General features: G+C 36.6%; 1 protein-coding gene and 3 pseudogenes across 1 annotated transcript; 3 read left to right on the top strand and 1 right to left on the bottom strand.

Moving 5' to 3' along the window:
• The first annotated feature begins 923 nt into the window (after nucleotides 1-923).
• LOC109117729 lies at nucleotides 924-1,728 on the top strand (annotated as a pseudogene).
• Nucleotides 1,729-4,723: 2,995 nt separating this feature from the next.
• Nucleotides 4,724-5,267, bottom strand: LOC104855386 (annotated as a pseudogene).
• Nucleotides 5,268-9,002: 3,735 nt separating this feature from the next.
• LOC104856856 (vomeronasal type-1 receptor 90-like) lies at nucleotides 9,003-9,971 on the top strand. Its single transcript, XM_010616419.2, has one exon. It carries the CDS (start codon nucleotides 9,003-9,005, stop codon nucleotides 9,969-9,971), a length of 969 nt encoding a protein of 322 aa, XP_010614721.2.
• A 9,105-nt stretch (nucleotides 9,972-19,076) lies between these two features.
• On the top strand, nucleotides 19,077-23,324 carry LOC104856904 (annotated as a pseudogene).
• Nucleotides 23,325-23,810: the final 486 nt, after the last annotated feature.

Here is a 23,810-nt window from a genome sequence, read left to right on the forward strand (position 1 = left end):
ATATTTAAAATCATGCAGTACATGCAAAAAAGTATTGAAAATAAAATGCATGCACCTAGATTATGAAGCACAGTAACATATCAGCAATGAGAGTACAAGAAAGACAATGTAGAAAATCTTCAGAGAAATAAGTGACCCAACTTACGAAGTGTGAGAAAATACATCAACCAAGAATATTAATGTTCACTACAAAAAAGCAGAGATAAATCAAATGATATCTTGAACTTTTGGTAAGATGTCAGAGTGATGAGCAGTGACAAAACGACCTCTCTGATATTTGGAGTTCAGATGCTAGAAAATAGCAACATGGAGAAGAGAAGGAAGGGAATGGGTCCCTGGGACACAACACCACAAGGATCTGAATTGGTTAATCCAAGGTCATTGCTTGAGTAAAGAGAGGGACTTCAACAGAAACACATAGGTGACAAGCAGTGCTTTCTCCGTAAGACCTGACTCATGGTATTGGAGGAGCAGCTCAAACCTGCAGAGGCATGGTGACTACTGGGGACTCCAGAGGCCTCCATGGAGAAATGAACCAGTAGAATGGAGGATTGGGGCCAGGGATTTAGCTCAGTGGTCTGTCGCCTGGCTCACACATGCAAGGGCTGGAGTTTGATCCCTGAAAACCAGCCCCCACACACAAAAAAAACCCAAAACAGAGATGAACGGAGCAGTGGATGTTACGGACCACAGTGGCTGAGTGATTCCAGCCTTGTACAGGTGTCCCCAGTAGAGGATGATTGGCTGGTATCCATTTTGGAAAGGAGGCCAACTGGACTCAGTAGTCAGGGCAGCTTCGGGTTGGCTCCCTCACTCACTGGACCCCAGTGTCAGGGTGAGGTGCAGCTGTGGAAGACACCCAGTGTCTGGAAGCCAAGTTCAATTCCTCAGGAGGCAACTAGACTTGTCAAAGGCCCAAATAAACTGATCTGATGATTGGTTAATTGGCCTTTAGCCACACAGCAATACTCCTACCTATGGGTTTCATAGAAATAGACATTTTTGGATATCAGGATTTGGGGGATAACATCACACGTACATCTGTCATCTATACGAATAGGTTGATGCGGGGGCTCTCCATCTGTACCACCTGCCTACTGAGTGTCCTCCAGGCCATCATCCATAGTCCCAGAAGGTCTTGTTTGGCATAGTTCAAACAGAAATCCCTGCATCACAACCTATATTACTTTCTCTTTCTATGAGTCTTCAATATGATCATCAGTGGTTATTTTTTAATTGAGTTTATTGGTACATTTTAGGTAAACAGTACAGTTACATTCATTATTGGGATCTTGTACCTTTACATGACAGGTATTGGTTCTTTTTTTCCCCTTGTCCCAATGTGAAATAGGAAGAAAGGGGCTAAAGGTGTAGGGAAAGTGGGAAGGGTATGGGAAAGGTAATAAGGGAAAAGAAAACACTATGAGAACATCAGTGGTTATTTTTTATTCTCTACTGTTGCCACTAGCAATGTGACCTCACAGTCCTGTGTTACTCACTACATCCTGCTTCATTATGCCCATTAGTTCCTTCTTCAACTATACATACATATTTTTTTTTGAATGCTTTCAGGCACATGTCATTTTGGGCTTGTTGTGCAAGCATAGAAGACAGTCCCAGCATCTTCACAGCACCAGCCTATATAGAAGAGCATCATCAGAAAAAAGGGCCACCCAGACTATTAGGTCTATTAAAAAAATTAGGTGTAATTCCAGAGTCCAAACATAAAGAATTTTCTAAAACTAGGGTATTAAGCCAATCAAAAGTTGCACTGCCCCTGAGACATTCAGAAATGACCCAAGTAAATTATTTCTGTGGTCTGTTGAGACAGGGTGCAGAACCTCCAACACCTGGTTGGGTCAGTACTACTTGAGTGGTGGAATTGGGAGTCCGTGCTAAGTAGATCTTTAAAAAATAGAATGGGTGATATGCAAAGTGGCAAAAGAGCCAGGAAAGGCAGTCCTTTTTCATAAGAGTAATTTCAGTTTTCCTTTAAGCTCACTTTGATTTCAAATTTAACAAAGGTGTGATTTAAATATCTGATTGAATTCTCTAGACCAGGTAAGAGAAAGGGAAATGTACATCTCAATATTTCTCTAGATTTTTATCAAATATATATGAATATTTTAAAATTATACAATATTTAAGAACTATCTGTAAAAGTCATTGAAAAAAATCAATTCTCCATTACTATTAATATCTTAATAACCACATATAGTATTATCATGAGAACTATTAAATAAAAATGATGTCCTAAAGATTATAAGTGAAATGCTCACATTAAAACATGCCCTTTTAAATTTAGATGAATTACAATTCTTTTTTTATGTAATCCACTCCTCATGTTAATATCAAGAAACATTTCTCATAAAACCTTAAGAACCTATGTGAGACTCTGCCAAGTAAAGAAAAGCAGTTCATTCCTGGAAGGAGCTCCATAGCTGTCAGTACCTATTTCTTTTCACTAGTGGATGTTTTTCTTTCAGACTCATGAAACTATATGGCAGTGTCCTTCTGGTTAGAACAGACCAGACTGAGCTTTGAGGGTTGAGAGCTTATAAAAGAGTTGCAGAGGAGAGACAGTCAGAGAAGTAGTTCCATAAGTCTGTGTATGTGTATGTCCCAATCTGAGATCAGTGTTAACCCAAATTCCACGGGACCAGATCCAAAGATAGCTGAGTTTGAACAAACAAATACAGAATATTGAAAATAAAAGATACTGTGAGCTTAATAGTATAGAGTGTCTTCTGAAACAAAACATAAATATTTTCCATCACTTTTTTTGACAGGACTAGCAACACAAGGTAATGCAAACTTCCAAGATGTCAAAATTACTCAATGTTAAAGAATCAAGAATGCTGAAGAATGAAAATTGCAGGGGACTGTAACATTGATTGTGTTCAAAACAGGCTGTGAAGAGTTAACCCACAATTGGCTTTTTTGGACAAGCAAGTCCAGCTGAAGCCTCGTGCCGAGATCAGAGTAACTTGCACCCAAATTCTGTTCTCATAACTCTTTCTAGAAGGACAATTTTCTAATTAAAACCATATATTTTGCCTATTCTGCTCTTAATTTCAGAATGCTTTGTCTTGTCCTTTATGAGCCTGTTCACATTAATTTCCATAGAAACTGCATATAGCTTGCCTTCACTCCAACTGATTGCCGATAAAAGTCAGTGCCTGGGACTGGGCCGTGCCTTTGTCAGTTGCACTGGCATTAGTCATCCCAGCAGTGTGCTTTCTCACTTTGAGTTCTGTCTCTTAGTGTACTTATTTTTCAGGTCTGCATCATATACTGGGACTTAACTGCAAGGGTCTTCAGAATTCAAAATTACTGTGTATAAAGAACTAGGAATCAGACCAATTCTAAAGAATGAAAACGTTTGTCAAAACAAAGAATGCAGAGATTGAAAATACCATAGGCAAATTTTTTATGAAGTGTGATAAAAATATTTGGCGAATGTTTAAATTTTTATTTAAATTATGACTATTCAGAGGAGATGGAGGGAATCCTAGATACATATGAATTACCAAAACTGAGCAAAGAAAACTTTAAAATCTTGAATGATCCCATAATATTCAATGAGACTGAAGCAGAAATTTAAAAAACTACCAACTCCTTTTTGTAAGCATCTTTTTTGTTTGTCTTATACTTTCAGTATCTGCTTTGAATATAATGATACACATTGTAATAACTATTGTTTTTCTCTAATTATTTGACTATGAAATTTTTAAAATTTTATAATAAAACAAAAAGAATTTAAAGTTGAGAGGAGAAAAATACATTTTTAGCATTCCTTTCTTTTCAGTCTTTTCTTCTGTGCATTCATGTTTTGATCACATAACATGTATACTCTAGAAAACTTTTTGATGTGTTTACATATTTTTCATTTCTGTATATTGGTACTTAATGCTTTCACCTTCTATCTCTCTAAAAATACTATTATGTTCTCATGAGGAAAAATTTTTTCTTAAAACATTGAAATACATGAAAGGAAATTTTATTTTATTTTTTAATATTCAAACTACCTTTAATGTTGCAAGACTCACATGGTAAACATAAAACTTGTACACTTATTCAGTAGTGTACACTCGACAGAAAACACAAAGGCATTATTAATACTGTAACAGCTATTTAAAGATACGCAGCTAACAGGAATGAACAGAGGTACGAGGATAAACTGATGACACAGTTAATGAAACTAAACTGGCATTGTTTTCAGAGAATTAAATTCATTACAAAAACGTGCTTTTAATGCATAGTGTTATATGTGTGCTGCACGTCACAAAAATAGGCTTGCCAAGGCAGGTGAGGTGTACCAATGCTGTGTGCCTCACAGAACTGCAATCAAGTGCAACTATAAATAATACTGAAAAAGTTTACCATCTGACCAGTGACTAATATTTTCAAGGCATTCAATTAGTTTATCCTTTGCAGTATTCTAAGCTAGTCACATTGACAGTCACATTCACTGTAGTGCATGCAGCAAGCAAGACATATAATCAGTTATTTTGGCTGATGTAAGATCGAAGGCATTCCTACATAAAAATAGCCACAAAAGTAACAGTGTTAAACCGTCTAATGGCAATCACTAACAAGCTGCTTAAATGAATGGTATCTCCTTCATTCATTGTGTTGGAAGGGTCCAGTGGAAAGGGAAAAAACAAAAAACAAAACCTAATACTATTCCAATGTACTGAACTGGAAAAATGAAAGCTCCTTATGATCCAGATGGCACTTGACTGTCATTTTATAATGGTTTTCCTTCAAGTGAAACTACTACATTGCCTCCCAGTTTCTCTCCAAGTGTTGAACGGTCCTTAATATCATCCAAGACATTTACTTGCCACTCGTGTTTAATACCTGTAAATTTCTTTTTAATGGCATCTTTAGAGCTAGCATAAATCATCTTGCTTTTTAATGGTGCACGTTCAGGAGCCCAGAATATAAATACTAGGTCTTCTTTCTTAGACTCTTTTGTTTTGTATGTGACATCGTACAAAGCATATCGGCAATCATTCAGAGGTAGCAACTTCACAAAAGATGTGTAGGGGTCCTCTACAGTATCACCAATGTCACCCACCAAGATCTGTTTTGCTTCCTCTGCAATTATTTGTCTTGCCATCGCTTAAACAGAAGAGAACTGCTTTCTTTTGCTTTTTGATCTCCTCTTGTGTAGATTTCCTTACTTTCATATCATTAAAAACTTTGATGACTTCATCATTCACTGTAACTCCAGATGCCATAGTGCCCACGATGTGACTGCAGCAGCGTCTCGGGCTCGGGGGAAATCTATGAAAGGAAATTTTAAATTTTGCAAATATTTCTTGTTTGAATTAATTTTGATTAAATTCTACAGGGTCAATTTCATTTCCTGTTATGGATTATTTTGCAACATTTATTATGTTGTTTTTTCTTTTAGTCCTTCAGCAATTTCACTGAGATGAGCTGGGCATCATTTGCTTTCACTGTGTATCATGCAGAGTTCATTTGAAATTAGGGTTAAAATATTTTCTCAGGTTTGAAAACTAGGCTACTCTATTCCCCAAGTATTTACCCCATTTTTTACATGACTACAACTCATAATTGCTCACATTTATGTGTCAGGGAGATTTGCAAAAAAGTTCTGGGCATAACTCTCCCCAGATGGCTATGGTCCAATGGAGAATAAAGTTAAGAGAGAGGTGAAATGTTCCACTGTGCACAGCAAGGTTCTGTCCTCCCCGTGGGATCTTCAAACACTGAAGTTAGAAGCCTACTGAGAGATGAGCTAATGACCATTTATCCTTAAAATTATGTTGGCTAAGTTCAGGTGCACCAAATTGCTCCACACATCCCAGTAGGTAAGTGGATCTGTATTTGAGGGATGGAGGATTAGAGGGGGAGCAGGGTTCTAGACAGCCAGTGAGGTCTGTGAGTGAGAGTTTGGTGGACTTACATGCACAGTCCAGCCTCAGGCACCATACAGCTCAGAGGATGGATCACTCTGCAGTACAATAGGAAATTCTCCTATTAGTGTATCTAGTGCTTTTATTTAATAACATAAAATTAGTAGACTCTTTCAGATGAAATACTAAGTTAATTTCAACTCCGCATTATTTCCTCTGAATTAAGGGATTTTGATTTACTACCTAAGCCCATTTTAAGGAAGATATTACTTTGTCACTTTAGATTAAATCTTTTATATTGTTTTATACCCTTATGAAGAGATGCTTTCACTATGATTCTTCATTAAATATTCTCACTTGTTCTCCTACTACTTTTTTTTTTTGATACCAGAGATCAAACTCAGGGCCCCACACTTGTGAGGCAGGTGGCAGCACCACTGAGCTAAATCTCCAGCTTTTCCTACTATTTTATAAGGTAATTAAACTGCTATACAATAATTAACTCTGTAGTTTGATTTTTAAAAATTATTTAATATTTAATGGTCTTTGTTCAAAAAACTTGAACATTCAGACAATTTAACCTCATTCCTATGAAATAGGCATTAACATTTCATCATAAGATCTTTTCTTCTCCCACCATTAATTTCATAAATTTCAACTTAATGTCTAACTATCTCACCATGTGCTCTAACAGATAGGAAATCTCATTACCATGTACAGCGTAATATGTATGGCAGTGGTATTAAAAATAAAGAAATCAGCCAGCCATGGTGGCACATGCCTGTAATCCCAGCACTCGGGAGGCTGAGGCAGGAGGATCACTGTGAGTTCAAGACCAGCCTGGGCTACATAGTGAGTTCCAGGTCAGACTCAACTACATAGTGAGACCCTGTCTCAAAAAACCAAAAGAAAAAAAAAGAAATCAAAGGAATGACAATAGAAATTTCCCATCTTTCTAAAAACCTTCTAAGAATATAATCTTCCAGAATTTGGTAAATAGACTGTTACTTTCCCTTCATATATCTCAATACAACTTCATTTTCAAAATAAATTTTCAGCTTTTATTGATATGAGTATGTGAGAACCCATTTCTTGAGGGGAAATTTTAGAAGAAAATGTGTTCAGCCACCCTGATGTCTATATGTGGTTGTTAGATTCCTCCTCACAACTATACCTTTATTTTGAGACAGAGTCTCACTATGTAGTTGAGACTGACCTGGAACTCACTATGTAGCCCAGGCTGGTGGTCTCGAACTCACAGCAATCCTCCTGCATGCTCCACCATGCCTGGGCTTACAACTATATCTTATAGTCTTTCAAATTTGCATAAGTAGATAATTTTCACTATTTATTTGTGCGGAGATTGTTGCCATTAGTACTCAAATAGTCCTGTAATATTTTTCCATTTCCTAGAAGTAGTACATTACTACATAGTTGGTGATGACTTTGTCTTCCCCTTATGTTCCAATTGTTTCTTCCCTATTTGCTTTGTAGTAATTGCAGTAATTTGGTTCATTACTGAAGTATGTTAACCAATATCCCCACATATCTAGTCCTATGTTCTTTTTAAATATAGTCATTGATTTATTAACCTTCCATCTCTCTGAGGGAAGCTTGTTTCCTCCACTGTTAAAATGAGATTTATGTGCTTTATATGTTAGGCTATCCAGATGCCTTCACAGCATTGTCAGTACTAAGAGTCGTGTTATAGAAAGGGCTCTTCAATCACCCTGCAGATGCCTATAGTTCCTGCCAGATCCCCTGATGTTCTTAACTGTGCTGTGTTAGGAAAATATGGGCTGGATGAGTCATGGCTGGGAGAAGACATGGTAGAGGATTACTTTTACCTTTGTCTCATGAGATCTTCATATTTTGCTGAATATATTTCTTTATAAATTAACATGCCCCCAAATATTTATCTATATATCTTTCATTAATTCCTTATATACAATACACTGCAAGATATTTGGAATGTGTATTTACCTAATACAGATTTATGTGGTTGATAAAGTTTAAAGAAAAAAGAGCTTTACAGAGACAGCTGGATGATTCACCATATTCTTGTCATCACTCCATAGGGCTACCATACTTGGGTTATCATAACTGTATCAAGTTTTGTCAATTTCCTTGATTAGTGCTCTGAAAGAAGATCACTAAAGATTTACCAGTTTCAGGCAATGACCCAATGCCCCAGGGTACATTGTTATGTTAACCTGTGGCATCTACACACACCTGCCATACATTGGTCACTATCTTTGTAGGACCACACTTTCATACAGAGTCATAAAATAGTATACTCCCACTGCATGAGCTCTTAGAAAATTTGAATATTTTCTTTGACAACTTTTCAAATATTCTGTACTGTTTAAGATTCAACTTCTTGGGCTGGGGATTTAGCTCAGAGGTTTGGTGGCCTGCTTTGCAAGTGCAAGGACCCGAGTTCGATTCCCAGTACCAAAAAAAAAAAAATACAACTTCTTGAAGTAACATTAACTGTAGTCTGAATTTCATAATATCACATTTAATACATATAAACATTGTTATGTGTCTATTAACATTATTCTTTGAAACATGATTTGTATATATGTTGTAACATATAAATAGATTAGGAAATAACTGTATGTCATGTATCAATATATGAATTACAAGATCCTTTGTGACTCTATGACATGATAAGATCCATAAAACTCACAGATGGCTAGACGATCACATTAAAATGTTTGCTATTTTTCATGGGCACATTATATGGCACCCAAATTTGCTGAATATTTGAATGCAAAAACAGGGGCAATTAAGGTGAGGTATCCACCATTGAAAACTAAAAGTGAGACAAAGATATGAAAATGCCATCCATAATATGACAATTTTATTACATAGAAACAATGACAGCCCAACAGTGAGATGCATAATCCAATCATGATTGGTAAGAAGAGGCACAGTGGACAGGGCTGTGAGGAGTCCAGAAGAGTATCAGTGAAATTCACTACAGAAGTGGGAAAGGGACCCATCATAATTTGATAAATCATGTGTTGGTTGAGTTGGATGAAAGAGGTGATTTTTGTGATAATTTTCTGTGCTTTTCTCCTCAGGCATCTACTATATACTTTTTTCTCCATGGAAATGAATAAAAATAGCAAATTTTTCAGGTTTCTTGATGCACAATGCTTGTTTTTCTTTGAAGTCAGCACTGGAATCATAGCCAACATTATCCTGCTTCTTTTATATATGCTCATATTTCTTCTACAGCACAGGCCCAAGCCGATCGATTTGACCATTACCCATTTGCTCTTTATCCACATAATAATGCTGGTAACAGTGTGTTTGATAGCTTTAGACATTTTTGGGTATCAAGACTTGGGGAATGACATCACGTGTAAATGTGTTATCTATTTGCACAGGTTGATGAGGGGCCTCTCCATCTGTACCACCTGCCTGTTGAGTGTCCTCCAGGCCATTACCCTCAGCCCCAGAAGTTCCCATTTGGCAAAGTTCAAACAGAAATCCCTGCATCAGAACCTATATTGCCTTCTATTTTTATGGGTCATCAATATGCTCATCAGTGGTCGTTTCTTAATCTCCACTATTGCCACCCCTAATGGGACTTCCCATAAGCTTATGTTTGTCACTAAGTCCTGCTCCCTTTGGCCAATTAATTACTTACTTAAGTATATCACTTTCTCCTTGATGACTTTCCAGGAAATTTCTGTTATATCACTAATGGGGCTCTCAAGTGTGTACATGGTGATTCTTTTGTACAGGTACAAAAGACAGTTACAGTATCTTCACAGCACCAACTTGTCTCCAAAAGCATCCCCAGAACAAAGGGCCACTCAGACTATTCTGTTGCTCATGAGTGTCTTTATTGTCATTTATGCAATGGACTGTGTTATCACCTCCACATCTGGAGTGTTCTGGAAACATAACCAAATTCATCACTGTGTGCTGATGCTGATTGGGAATGGCTATGCCACAATCAGTCCTTTGGTGCTAATCAGTACTAAAAAACAAATGACTAAGTGCTCAGCATCCACATTTTGGAAGATAGTAAATGTTTGTTTATTTAGTGATGGAAAATTTCTCTGATGAAGAGCAAATGAGCTTTGAATTTGTATCGAATCTTTGACATATGTGGAGTTAAGCTTTTCCCTTTGAATATATTTACCTCTATATATGAGACAAATATATAGTGGATAATTTAACATTATAACTGAAGAAATATGGAGAGTATTTCTAATCTTACATAAAGATCTAGAACTCTCACCTGCTTTCACACTCTAAAGAATATGGTGCCTTTCTAACTTTCCAAGAATAGCTCTGGATGCTAAGAAGAAACTTGCAGATTATATTGCAAATATAAACAAAAAGTTTTAGAGGTTATTGCATTTATAGTTTTACTCATGATATAAATGTAGATATTTATTAGTGTGCATAGTTTCATACACTGTATAAATTTTATTTTATTTCCATTATTATACCTCTCCAATATTATTAAAAGAAAAGAAAAAGAGAGAAAACTAAATCTGGATATGCACTTTAATGACTTTAATAAATTATTAAATTGCTTATTTGTAATGTCTTTAGGTGACAAGATTATAAAAGTGACTTTGTGTGAGACAATTTTTACCATACATTCTCTGTAGTGTTAAAAATAATGTCTACAGATTGCAGATTATTATGGTCTTAAATTATTGTGTTTACTCTAAATCATTATTTAATGCTATCAGCACATAACCATAGAGGATAATAAGATTCATAATCTATCCCCTTTCTTAGTTTATACACTCATAAATATTACATTATTAGTGCATAATAAACCCAAGTAATTGTAGGCAGAACAGAACACTAATTCAGATCTTCAAATCTGTTTTTCTTGTTTTGTTTTGTTTTGGAAAACCTGACAATAATTACAACCATTTTGGTATCATTTTTAACATTATTGTGATTTCATTATGAAATTTATTATTTTCATTTGGAAAAATCAAATTTAACTCTTTAATTATTATTCTTATGATGGCAGAAAGTTAGGAGCAACAAAAAAAATATATATATATGTCAGATTCAGGATTTCTTTCAAAATGATTTTTTTTGCAATAGAGTGCCTGTGATGTGATTCTGAGAATATTGTTCCTAGATATATATCATATGGATAGTGTTGCTGTAGATGTTGTTACAAGCCAGTCAGTGTAACAACTCCCTGCTTTAAAAATTATACAAACATTCATTTAAACATGCTGGAGTGTTTACAAAATAAGTATAATTCCTGAGACTAGATATGAAGATTTTTATAATAACAGGATATAAACCAATCATGTGCTATTGCCAGGCATTCAGAGGTAACTCAATGTGATCTGACAGGACAGGATACAAATTTTCAGTCTCTCATTAGGTCATCAGTAGTTGAGTGGTGAAAGTGAGTAATCACATTAAACTGACCTTTAAGGAGACAGTAGAGTGACATGAAAAGTGTCAAAGGTGACAATGAAGGCAGCCCTCAAACTTGCATACAGGAAAAATTCAGGTTTCCCTTCAATTACAGTTTGACTTGAAATTTAACAAACATTGTAATTAAACTGTCTTACTTTAGTGGAACAGAGAAGGGAGATGCAAGTGAAAATAATTTCAACAATCTCTTTGATTTTATGTACATATGAATATTTTAAAATTATACAGCATTTCACAGTGTTGTAACAGAAATCAATGAAAAAAGTAGAATTTCAGATACAGAATGACCACATATGTACATAATAGAATATGATATATATTAGATAAATAAAGATTTATGAAATTTATAAAATTGAAAGGCAAATTTGAAAGCCAGGCACCTGTAATCCCAGCACTAAGGAGGCTGAGATAGAAAAATCACTGAAAGGCCAGTCTACATAGAAAGACGCTGTCTCCCCCATCCCCACACACAAACAAAAGGCAAATTTAAAATCACTGGATAGCACAGACAGGGGACAACTCCAGATGTACTCAGCTACCTCATTTTTGAAAAAGGAGCCAACCATCCTCACTGGACGCAAGATAGTTGCTTTAATAAATGGTGTTGGAAAAACTGGATCTCAACCTGCCAAAGATTAAAACTAGACCCTTATCTTTCACTAAATTAAAATCCAAGTGAATTAAAGAGCTAAATATTAAAACAGAAACACTAAACTTGCTGGAAAATAAGTTAGGCAGAACTCTTGAAGACATTGGCATAGGAAAAGACTTTATGAACAAATCTTCAGTAACATGGAAACTAGCAGAAAGAATCAACAACTGGGATCTCATCTTATTATAAAGCTTCTTCACTGCAAAAGAAACCATCAACAGAACTAAGAGACAACCTACAATGTGGGAAAAAATTTTTACCAGCTGCTCCTCAGACAAAGGACTATTATCTAGAATATCTAAAGAACTCAAAAAAATCAGCCCCCCCAAATATAAAGACCTGATTCAAAAATGGGCATCTGAAATGAACAGATATTTCTCAGACAGAAGTAAAAGCATCAAGTAAAATATATGAAAAAATGTTCCACATCACTGCATTCAATAGATGCAGACAAAATCAACACGGAGATTCCACCTCACCCCACAAAGAATGGTTGCTATCAAGAAATTAGCCAATAACAAATGTTGGCGGGGTTGTGAGGAGAAGGAACCCTTCTCCACTGTTGGTGGGAGTGCAGACTGGTGCAACCACTATGGAAATCAATATGGAGATGCCTCAAAGAGGTGGGACTAGAGGTTCCATTTGACTCAGCCATCCCTCTGCTGTGTATCTTTCCAAAAGAAGTGAAAGAATAGTACCACAGTGATATATGCGCACCCATGTTTATAGCAGCACAGTTTGTAACAGCTAAAACTTGGAAACAGCCATTTGCCCATCAGTTGGAAAGTGGATAAAGAAGATGTGGTTTTTCTATAAAATGTAATTCTACTCAGCCATAAAGAATGAGAAATTAGATTCATTCATAGGAAAATGGATACATATTGAGGATATACTCCTAAGTGAAACAAATAAGTCACATATGGGTAAATACTGAATAGTTTCTCTGATGTGAAAAACTATAATAGTACGTAAGATCCTAATGAGATAATTGACAATGTGAAATAGGAGGAAAGGGGCTATAGGTGTAGGGAAAGTGGGAGGAATAGGGGAAAGGTAATAAGGGAAAAGAAAAAAATATGAGAAAATGAAAAAAATGGAAATAAAGTGTTTGTAATGGAGAGGGCAGGAGGGGGCAAAGGCAGAGCAGGGACAAGGGGAAAAAGGGAACCAAGACCTGTCATGTAAAGGTACAAGATCCCAATAATGAATGTGATTGTACTGTATACCTAAAATGTACCAATAAACTCAATTTAAAGAAAAAGAAAAGTCTGCTGTGATTCTGATGGGCTTTCCTTTGCATGTGATTTGTTTCTTTTCTCTTACTGCTAGTAGCAGTTTGTTCTTCTGTTGGGTTTCTGGGATCTTGATTATTATATGTCTAGGTGTAGATCTTTTTTGATCATGGCTAGTTGCAGTCCTATATGCCTCACTTATCTTTATGTCTAATTCTTCCCCTCTGTTTAGGAAGTTTTCTGTCATTAATTCTGTGAACAGCTTTTTTAAGTCATTTGTACTTTCTCCTGCTACTTCATGGATTCCTATCAGTCTTATGTTACTCTTCTTTGCATCATCTAGGAATTGTTGGATTGATTTCTTATGATCCCTTACTGTTTTTAAGAGACCTCTTTTCAAGGTCTTTGACTGCAATCCTATCTTCTATATCTGAAATTCTATCTTCACATTCTTTCATTGTGTTGCATACACTTTCAATAGAGTTTTTAATCTGGATATCTGTTTGAATCTGTTTTATGGATTCCACTTCTTTCCTCTGTTGGGCATTCATTTTTCCCATTTCTTTCTTATGCTGGGCCTTCATGGCTTCTATCATGGTCCTGAGCTCATCTATTTTTTTGTCAGTTTCTGTTCTAGAAGCTCGAATCATGACTTTCATTTTTTTTAAACATCTCTATGGTTATCTAGGAAATTATTTCTGTTTTGAATTTTTCTAGAGCCTGACTAATCTGTTTTGTTACTTCCTGTGCTATGGGTTCAGGGTGACCTACTGGTTCACTATTGGACTTTTCATCCTCATTTGCCCTAGAGTTTTCCATTGGTGAACTGGAAGTCTGTATTTGTGACTTGCTTAAGTGTTTTTTCATTTTTATTTTTGTTGTTGGGTTGTCCTTGGTTTAATTTCTGGGTTATTACTTAGATCTTCCTCATATAGTTGTGCTTTAGCTTTTGAGTCTCTAATGACTTATAGACATTCTCATTTTCATAATATTAGAAAGGACAAAATATTAAATCAATCACAATCCTTTAGCCCAATTGATACAATCAGCAACACAGTAGGATCAATCACAACTTGCAAATTGACCACTTGTGGTAGTCATTAATCTATCACCTTTAAACCATGTGAATTAAATTAAAATAAAAAAGCAGCCCAAAATATGTTTGCAGTGAATACACTTTCTAATATAGCATCTTGTAGGATGGGGGCTTAGACAGAGTTAGGACGAGAGGAGTAGGTAAGTGAAAGAATTGGAGAGGGTTTCAGGTGAAGCCAGAGGACATAGAATGACCATACAATCTTTAGGAAACTATTAAATTCAAAACGGATAGACAGAGTGCAAGAATAAGGACAAAAATATATCCCCTTAACAGTAATAGGGGTTCTCTTTCCCTTGAAACTATTGACCCATGAGTGGGGTAAAACGACAGAAGAAAAGAACATAAACAAAAAAGAAATAATGATAAAAGAAGAAATCTGAGTTAGCACAGGAGCAGGAACAGAAAGGGAGATGAGTGACAATATGTTGGAGCAAGAGACTGAGTTGCAGAAAGAAGACAGAAAAAAGAAAGAATTTGCAGAGTGGAATGAGGAAAAAAAAGAAAAAAAAAAGAATTTGAAGGGCCTCTTTCACACTATAGCTCTGCTGTCATAATATACAATGTACACAGCCTTGTGCAGAACCTAGTCCCCTGGTCTTAGCTAGCCTATGGCATATCCCCATGACTCAAACTGACCTCAGGCCACAAGGCCCAGATTGAGTTCCCCAGCCTCTTGCAGGGTTGAACTCCACACAGTTCTACTACAGGTTTCCCCTGCCCTTTCTTTAAAGGTGTTCAAAGTTTGGAGCTCAGGAAAATACTCTTTATGACATCCTGTGCCTCTGCAGAGTGGGTCCAAATACTGGCACAATCAGGATGTCTAAGAGTGGGGGAGGAGGTGTTTCAGGGCTACCCTTGGCTACCTTCCTTGCTGGAGCTGGTGGCTGCACAGGCAGGGAATGGCGCTGATACCCGGTCCCACTGAATGGGCCCAAGCAGGCCGGAGGGAGAGCAGATCTTGGAGTGGCCTTACCAAATCTCATCTTCCTCAGTGGGGCTGGTGGCACATGTGGTTTTTGTATAAAATGGAGTACTACTCATCCATAAAGAAGGAGAAACTAGAGTCATTCATAGGAAAATGAATGCACATTGAGGCCATACTCTTAAGTAAAATAAATAAGACACACATGTATAAATACAGAATAGTTTCTCTGGTGTGAAAAACTAAAAGTGTAAATAAGATCCAAATTGTATAATTGACAATGTAAAACAGGAAGAAAAGGGCTAAAGGTGTAGGGAAGTGGGATGGGTAAGGGAAAAGAAAAATATGAGAAAATGAAAAAATGGAAACAAAGACTTTGTAAATAGGGAAGGATGGAGGGAGTAAAGGAAGGGTAGGGGTATGGGGAAAAAATGAGAACCAAGATCTGTCATGTAAAGGTACAAGATCTGAATGATAAATGTAACTGTACTTTATACTTAAAAAGTACCAATAAACTCAATGAGAAAAAAACACCAATAGCCTAAATCACAGAATTAGAGAAAGAAATCCTAAAATTTATTTGGAACCAGAAAAAAACTAGAATAGCAAAAACAATTCTGGGCAACAAAGGCAAAGCAGTGGGCATCACAATCACTGGCTTGAAATTGTACTATAAAATTACTATGAAAAAAGCAGCATGCTACTGGCAAAAAAAAAAAAAAGACCCTAGGATGCACCAATTAGAAAATGCAGAAACAAATCCAAACATATGCAGCCACTTTTTTTTTTTTTTTTACAAATGGACAAAAAATATTCTCAGAAGAAAGTAGCCTCTTTACTGAATGGTGCTGGGAAAAATAGCTTTCCACATCCTGAAGATTAAAACTAAGCCCATACTTCTCAGCATGCAAAAAACTAAAATCAAAATGGTTTGAAGACCCAAATATTAAAACAGAAACACTAAATCTGTAGGGAGATAAAATAGGTAGACCACTTTTTTTAAAAAGCAAAGGCTTTATGAACAAAACCCAGTCACACAGGAACTATCACAAAGAATCAACAAGTGGAAACTCAACATATTAGAAATCTTTTGCACAGCAAAAGAAATTACTGAAAAAGTGAAAAGACAATCCACATAGTGGTAAAATTTTGAGCCAGTTGTACCTTAGACAAAGAACTAATATAAAAAATACATAAAGAACTTAAAAAAAAGACTGGATCACTCAAATTTAAAGATCCAATAAAAAATGGGCATCTGAGATGAATACACATTTGTCAGATAAAGAAGTACAAAGAGAAATAAGTATATTAGAAGATGTTCAATATCACTGGTCATTCAAGAGCTGCAAATTAAAACAACACTGAGATTTCATTTCACTCTAGAAAGAATAGCTGTCATCAAGAAATCAGCCAATGAAAACTATTGGTGAGGTTGTGGGGAGAAAAGGAACCCTTCTTCACTGCTAGAGGAAGTTTCAATTGGTAAAATCACTATGGAAATCAATATGGGACTTCATCAAAAAACTGAAACTAGGGGTTCCATTTAACTCAAATATTCCTCCTGGGCATCTGCCCAAAAGCTTTAAAAACACCATCCCAAGCAACATGTGCAAACCCACGTTTATAGCAGCACAATTTGTAATAGTCAAATCATGGAAAGAGACTAGGTGTCCGTCAATAGATGAACAGGTAAAAGAAATGTTGTTTTTACATACAACGGAGCACTAGTCTACCATAAAGAAGGATAAAGTTGAGACATTTCTAGGTAAAAAGATGCAACTTAAAACCATAGTTTTAAGTGAAATAAATCATCACATGTGTTTAAATATTGCATTCATTTTCTTGTATGAGAAACCACAAGCATAAATAAAGACCAAAATGGATGATAGAGAGTGGGAAGTAGGAAGAAAATATTCAACAGTAAGGGGGAAAGGAAGATAGGAGGGGGAAGGTGAAAGAAGGGAAAAGGGAAGAAAGAATAGCAGAAAAAATAGAAACAAAGTTTTGTAAATGAGAAAGGGAGGAGAGGTTGAAAGGTGGGAAGGAAATGGGGTAAAACTCAAGATGGTCAAGGCTGACTTCCTGGTTTATGGACTGCCAGGTTCTCACTTGGTCTTCATATTGTCCTTTCTAGTGTGCTTTGAGAGCCAAATCTCTGTCTTCTTTTCTTATATCTACACTGATTCCATTATGGAGTCACAATCCTTCTGACCTTATCTAACACTATCTCCCACCTTCAAGCACCATTACCTGAGAGGGTAAGACTTCAACATATGAATGGGTGAGTCCTTCTGACACTATCTCCCACCTTCAAGCACCATTACCTGAGAGGGTAAGACTTCAACATATGAATGGGTGCCAAGCACAAATGTTCAGTCTTTCAAATGTAGAGTACTTATTTTTAATGTTTTTGTTTCTTGAGATATTTTATAAATTATACATTTAATTAGGTATAGGCATGAGCTGCATCTAGCTACAAATTCTGAGATTTCCTTTACTTTCATTTTGCTTGTCATTTCTATGATTATCTGGGAAATTACTTGTTTTAAATTTCTCTAGAGCCTGATCAATTAGTTTTGTTACTTCCTGTGCTTTGAGTTCAGGGTGTCCTGATGGTTCACTGCCAGACTTTTCATCCTCATTTGCCCCACTGTTTATCATTGGTGAACTGGAAGTCTGTCCCTGTATCTTGCTTAAGCATTTTCTCATTTTTACTATTGTTTTTAGGTTGTACTCAGTTTAACCTTTAGGTTATTACTTAAATCTCTGTGATATAGTTGGGCTTCAGCCCATGGGTCTCTAATGACTCATAGACATTCTCATTTTCATAATACCGAAGAAAACAGCTCATTCAATCCATCACAATCCTTTATCCTACTTGATACAATCAGTACCACAATATGATCAAGCACAACTTTCAAATTGACCACTTGTGGTAGTTATCAGTCTATCACCTTCAAACCATGTGAATTAAATTAAAATCAAGAAGAAGTCCAAGATATGTTTGCAGTGAAAAAACTTTTCAATAAGGATATTTACCATTTAGGATGAGGGCTTAAGACAGAGTTAGAATGACAGGAGTAGATAAGTAAAAGAATTAGAGAAGGTTTTACATGAAGCCAGAAGACATAGAATGACCATGCAATTGTCAGGAAATTATTGCATTCAAAAGGGATAAACAGAATAGAAGTATAATAACCTTTGAGTGAGGTAGAATGACATAAGAAAAGAACATAAAGAAAAGAGAAAAAATAATAAAAGAAGAAATCTGAGTTAGGACAGGAGCAGAAACAAAAAGGGAGATGAGGGATAATATGGTAGAGCAAGAGACTGAGTTGGAGAAAGAGGACAGAAAAAAAAAGAATTTGCAGGGCACAATGAAGAAAAGAAATAAAAAAATGAGTTTGAAGGGCCTCTTTCAGACTATATCACTGCTGTCATATTATTCAACATGCTCTGCCATGTGCAGAACCAAGTCCCCTGATCTCAGCTAGCTGGTGGCAGAATCCCATGACTCAGACTGACCTCAGCCTTGCAAGGCTCAAATTGAGTTCCCTGACCTACTGAAGGTTTAAATTCCCCCTCCCCCTCTTTAAAGATGTTCAAAGTTGGGAGCTCAGGAAAATACCCTTTATGACCACCTCTGCCTCTACAGAGTAGGTCTAAAGACTAGCACAATCAGGAGGTCTGAAAGTGAGGGGGAGTGTTGGGTGGGGTTAAGGGGCACCAGCAAGGCTACTTTCCTGATGCTGAAGATGGCAGAGGCACCGGCAGGGGAGAGTGCAGCCCAACAGGCCCTCTGGCCTTGAAGATTGTGGCAGAGGCACAGAAAGGGGAGGTCATGGAGCAGGCCCTCCTGGCACTGAAGATAGTGGCAGCAGTGCCAGCAGGAGAGGGTGTGGCCAAGCAGGCTCTCCTGGTGCTGGAGATGGCAGCGGCAGCCAGTACCATGCTGTTTTGATCACAGTGGCTTTGTACAGTTTGAAGTTGGGTATTGTGATACCCGCTGCCATGTCTCTGTTGTCTAGAATGGCTTTTGCTACTCTAGGTCTCTTCTGGTTCCAGATGAATTTTTAGGTTATTTTTTCTAGTTCTGTGAAATATATTATTGGAATTTCTATCTGTATTGCATTGAATCTGTATAGCAGTTTTGGTAGTATGGCCATTTTCACTGTGTTGATTCTTCCTACCTAGGAACAGGGGATATCTTTCCATTTTCCTATATCCTCTTCAATCTCTTTTTTTAGAGTGCTGTAGTTTTCAGTATAGAGGGCTTTTGCTTCTTTCATTAGATTGATTCCTAGATACTTCATTTTTTGGATGCTATTGTGTAAGGAATTGTGTCCCTAATTTCTCTCTCAGTGAGTCTTTTATTTGTGTACAAGAAGGCTATTGATTTTTGGGTGTTGACCTTTTATCCAGCTATTCTGCTGAAAGTGTCAATTAACTCTAGAGTTTTTGGCAGAGTTTTTTGTGTCTTCTATGTAGAGCACCATATTGCCAGCAAATAATAACAATTTAATGTCTTCTTTTTCTATCTGTATTGCTTTGATTTCTTTCTCTTGTCTAATTGCTGTGGCTAATGTTTCCAGAATTACATTGAACAGAAGTGGTGATAGTGGACATCTTTGTCTTGTTCCAGATTTTAATGTGAAGGTCTTCAGTTTTGGTCATTTAATATGATGTTGGCCATATATTTTTCATAGATAGCCTTTATCAAGTTGAGCTAAAGACCATCTATTCCAATTTTCTGTAGGATTTTTATCATGAATGTGTGTTGAATTTTGTCAAATTCTTTTTCTGCATCTATCTATTGAGATGATCATGTTTTTCTGTTAATATAGTGTTAATATAGTGTTAATATAGTGTATTATATTTATTGATTTATATGTTGAATCATCCTTGTATCCCTTGTATGAATCTGACTTAGTCAGGGTGTATGGTAGTTCTCTTTTTTCATTGGGTCTTTCCCTAGTTTTGGAATCAAAGCAACACTTGCTTCCAGGAATGAATTTTGAAGCATTGCTTCCCTTTCAATTTCATTAAAAAGTTTATAGAGTAGTGACAGTAGTTCTTGTCTAAATGTCTTGTAAAATTCAGCAGTGAATCCATCAGAACCAGAACTTTTCTTCGTTGGTAAACTTTTAAATGCATTTTCAATTTCACTAATTGTAATTGGGGTGTTTATAATTTTATTATCTTCTTCATTTAACTTTGGTAATTCATAATTATCAAGAAATCTGTCCATTTTTTCTGTGTTTTCCATTTTATTAGAATATAGGTTCTTGAAGTAGGTATTGATGATCCTCTGGATTTCTGCTAGATCTGTTGTGATGTCACCTTTCTCATTACTAATTGCATGGATCAGAGCCTTTTCTTTCCTTTTTTTGACAAGGTTAGCTAAGGGTTTATCAATTTTATTTATTCTTTCAAAAAACCAACTTTTTGATTCATTGATTTTCTTTTGTATCATTCTCTTAGTCTACATTGCATTGATTTCTGCTCTGATCTTTATAGTTTCTGCCCTTGTACAAGTTTTGGGTTTTTCTTGCTCTTCTTTTTCTAGGAGTCTATGATTCATCATTAGGCTTTCTATTTGAGCTCACTCTGTCTTCGTAGTGTTGGCATTCACTACTATGAATTTTCCACACAGAACTGCTTTCATTGTGTCCCATAGTTTCCTGTAGGTTATATTGACATTATCATTTATTTGTAAAACTGACTAATTTCTTCTTTAATTTCCTCTGTGACACATTAATTGCTCAGGAGAGTGTTCAATTTCCATGTGTTTGTGGAGTTCTTACAGTTTCTTATACTATTGATCCCAAGGTTAATTGCACTATGGTCTGATAATATACATGGGATAACTTTGATCCCTTTGTATTTATTTAAACCTGTTCTATGAGCTAGTATGTGGTCTATCTTGGAGAATGACACATGTGCAGCTGAAAAGAATGTATATTCTGATTTTGTGGGGTGGAACAGTCTGTAGACGTCTATTAAGTCCATATGTTCAAAAACTTGGTGCAGTTCTAGTATTTTATTGTTGATTTTCTGTCTAGATTATCTGTCCATTTGTGATAGTGGGGTATTTAGGTCTCCCACTACAATTTGGTTTTTCATGTCCTTAATTTTTTTTATATAGTTGAGGCATTAATATTTGGTGCATATATAGTTAAGATTGTCATCTCTTCTTCTTGGATTATTCCCTTTACAAGGATGTAGTGGCCTTCTTTGCCTCTCTTAATCAGTTTTGGTTTGAAATTTACTTTGTCTGCCAATAAAATAGCTGTCCCTGCTTTTTTTTCTGGGCTCCTGTTGCATGGAGAACTGTTTTCCACCCTTTCACTTTCAGTCTATGAGTTCCATTTTTTAACTAGGTGTGTTTCTTGTATACAATGCATTTTTAGATTTTGCTTCTCAATCCATTCTGCCAGTCTATTTCTTTTGATTGGTGAACTGAAGCCATTGACATTGATGATAGAGGATATGTATTTACTTATCATTGTCATGTTATTGTCCTGTTGTTGGCTCTTAATTTTTCCCCCTCTCCCTTTAGTTTCTTGCCTTGCCTAATTGATATGTTCTGTTGGGCCTTATGGTGTTGTGACCTTCGTTGTCTTTTTCTAGAATATTGTTTAGAAATGTTTGTAGTGCTGATTGTGTATTCATGAAGTTTCTCAGGTTTTCTTTGTCATGGAAATATCCTATTTCCCCATCCATTTGAAAAAGGAGTTTTGCAGGACACATCAGTCTAGGTTGGAGGTTGTTTTCTCTTAGAGCTTGAAATACCTCACTCCAGGCTCTCCTTGACCTGAGGGTTTGTGTTGAAAAGTCTGCTGTGATTCTGATGGACTTTCCTTTGTATATAATTTGCTTCTTTTCTCTAACCACTTGCAGTGTTTTGTTCTTTTGTTGGGTTTCTGGGATCTTGACTATTATATGTCTAGGTATAGTATTTTTTTTATGATGGCTAACTGGAATCCTATATGTCTCACTTATCTCTATATCAAATACCCTCTGTTTGGGAAGTTTTGTATCATTAATTCTGTGAATGGGTTTTTAAGTCTTTTGTCATTTCTTCTGCTACATTGTCAGCTGGAAGCTGGATGAACTGAGCTGCCAATTACTGGTGCCACAGCTGGGCAGCCCACTGCAACATCACGGAATCCTATTTTCTTCACCCATATGGTTTGTGGACTCTGATGACCGAAATCTGACATCACTTCTGGAACATCTAGAAGATACAATGAGCAGCAATTTGCTTCATCAGCAACTGAAGTGGCTGATAGGTGCATTCTGCAAATTATATAAGCTCCCCTAAGACCTGGATATTGTGATGCTAAATCAGCCACTGCCCACGGGTCAGAATGGGACAGCAGAAGAAAGGACTTGAAAAGAGGAGGGAGAGGAAAAGATGGCTGAAGATGCAGAGGACTTGGATCATTCACTATGAGATGAAGGAAAAAGAGCCTATTAGTGGGAAACAGAGGATGAAGAAATTGAAAATTTGGCAATATTAGGGAAAACTAGGAAGACTCAAAGGCAAGACTATTTGAATGGTGCTGTGTCTGGGTCTGTGCAAGCTTTAGATAAACTTATGAAAGAGCTCAGGGACATACACATATCACAGAGTTACAAAACAGGGCTCTATTCGGTGGAACTCATAAATGACAGTTTGTGTGAGGGGCACTTGAAGCTGGAGAAAGTTGGTCCTGATCATCCTTTGCACAGTGATCCTCAGATCTTAAAAGAAAAAGAAGGCATACAATATATTTTCCTTTAAGGATAACTTTCCATTTGATCCTCCATTTGTTCGAGTAGTATTACCTGTTCTCTCAGGGGGGTACGTGTTCAGTGGAGGAGCATTATGTATGGAGCTTCTCCCAAAACAGGGCTGGAGCAGCGCCTACTCCATAGAGCAGTCAACATGCAGATCAGCTCCACCTTAGTCACAGGAAAAGCCAGAGTGCAGTTTGGAGCAAGTAAGAATCAGTATAATCTAGCAATAGCCCGACAGTCCTGCAATTCCACTGTACAGATACATGAGAAAAATGGCTGGTACACTCCCCCAAAAGAAGATGGCTAAATATGTTGATTCATATATCTGGATCAATGTTGCTTTAAAGAAGACCTTCCCAACATGTAGAAGCCAGCTTTGAGTGCTGTGACAACCGCATGGAGACCTTAACTTCTAGACTTTAGTGGATAACCTGACACTGATACAGCCTCAGTTCTGGACTTTCTGCGTGCTCATTGGGCAGCTTGGCCCTTACCATATCAATACACGCATCCTGATCAACACATGCATCGCCACCCCTTGCCACCTCTTCCTTGGAAAGTGAAATCTTGAAGCAGGTGAGTCAGCATCAGGTCACTGAAGCTGCGATGTCACAGTGATTTCCCTGATATTGAGCCAGTGGGTTATGAAGATTTGCAAAACTCTATTCCATTTAGAGCCAATAAAAGTTTAACTGATGTTCAATGTTGGTTTAGAAAATTTAGGTCTTCTAAATCAAACTTTTCCAGGTCTAAAACCATTTTATGGTATTGACAAAACAATGTGCAGAAACCT

Source organism: Fukomys damarensis, unplaced genomic scaffold (genome assembly GCF_012274545.1).
Source record: "Fukomys damarensis isolate Sample0158 unplaced genomic scaffold, DMR_v1.0_HiC HiC_scaffold_16, whole genome shotgun sequence".
NCBI lineage: Eukaryota > Metazoa > Chordata > Mammalia > Rodentia > Bathyergidae > Fukomys > Fukomys damarensis.

What these genes read in the sequence shown, in the direction of transcription:
- LOC104856856 (XM_010616419.2), top strand. Translation starts at nt 9,003, where the DNA reads ATGGAAATGAATAAAAATAGCAAATTTTTCAGGTTTCTTGATGCACAA.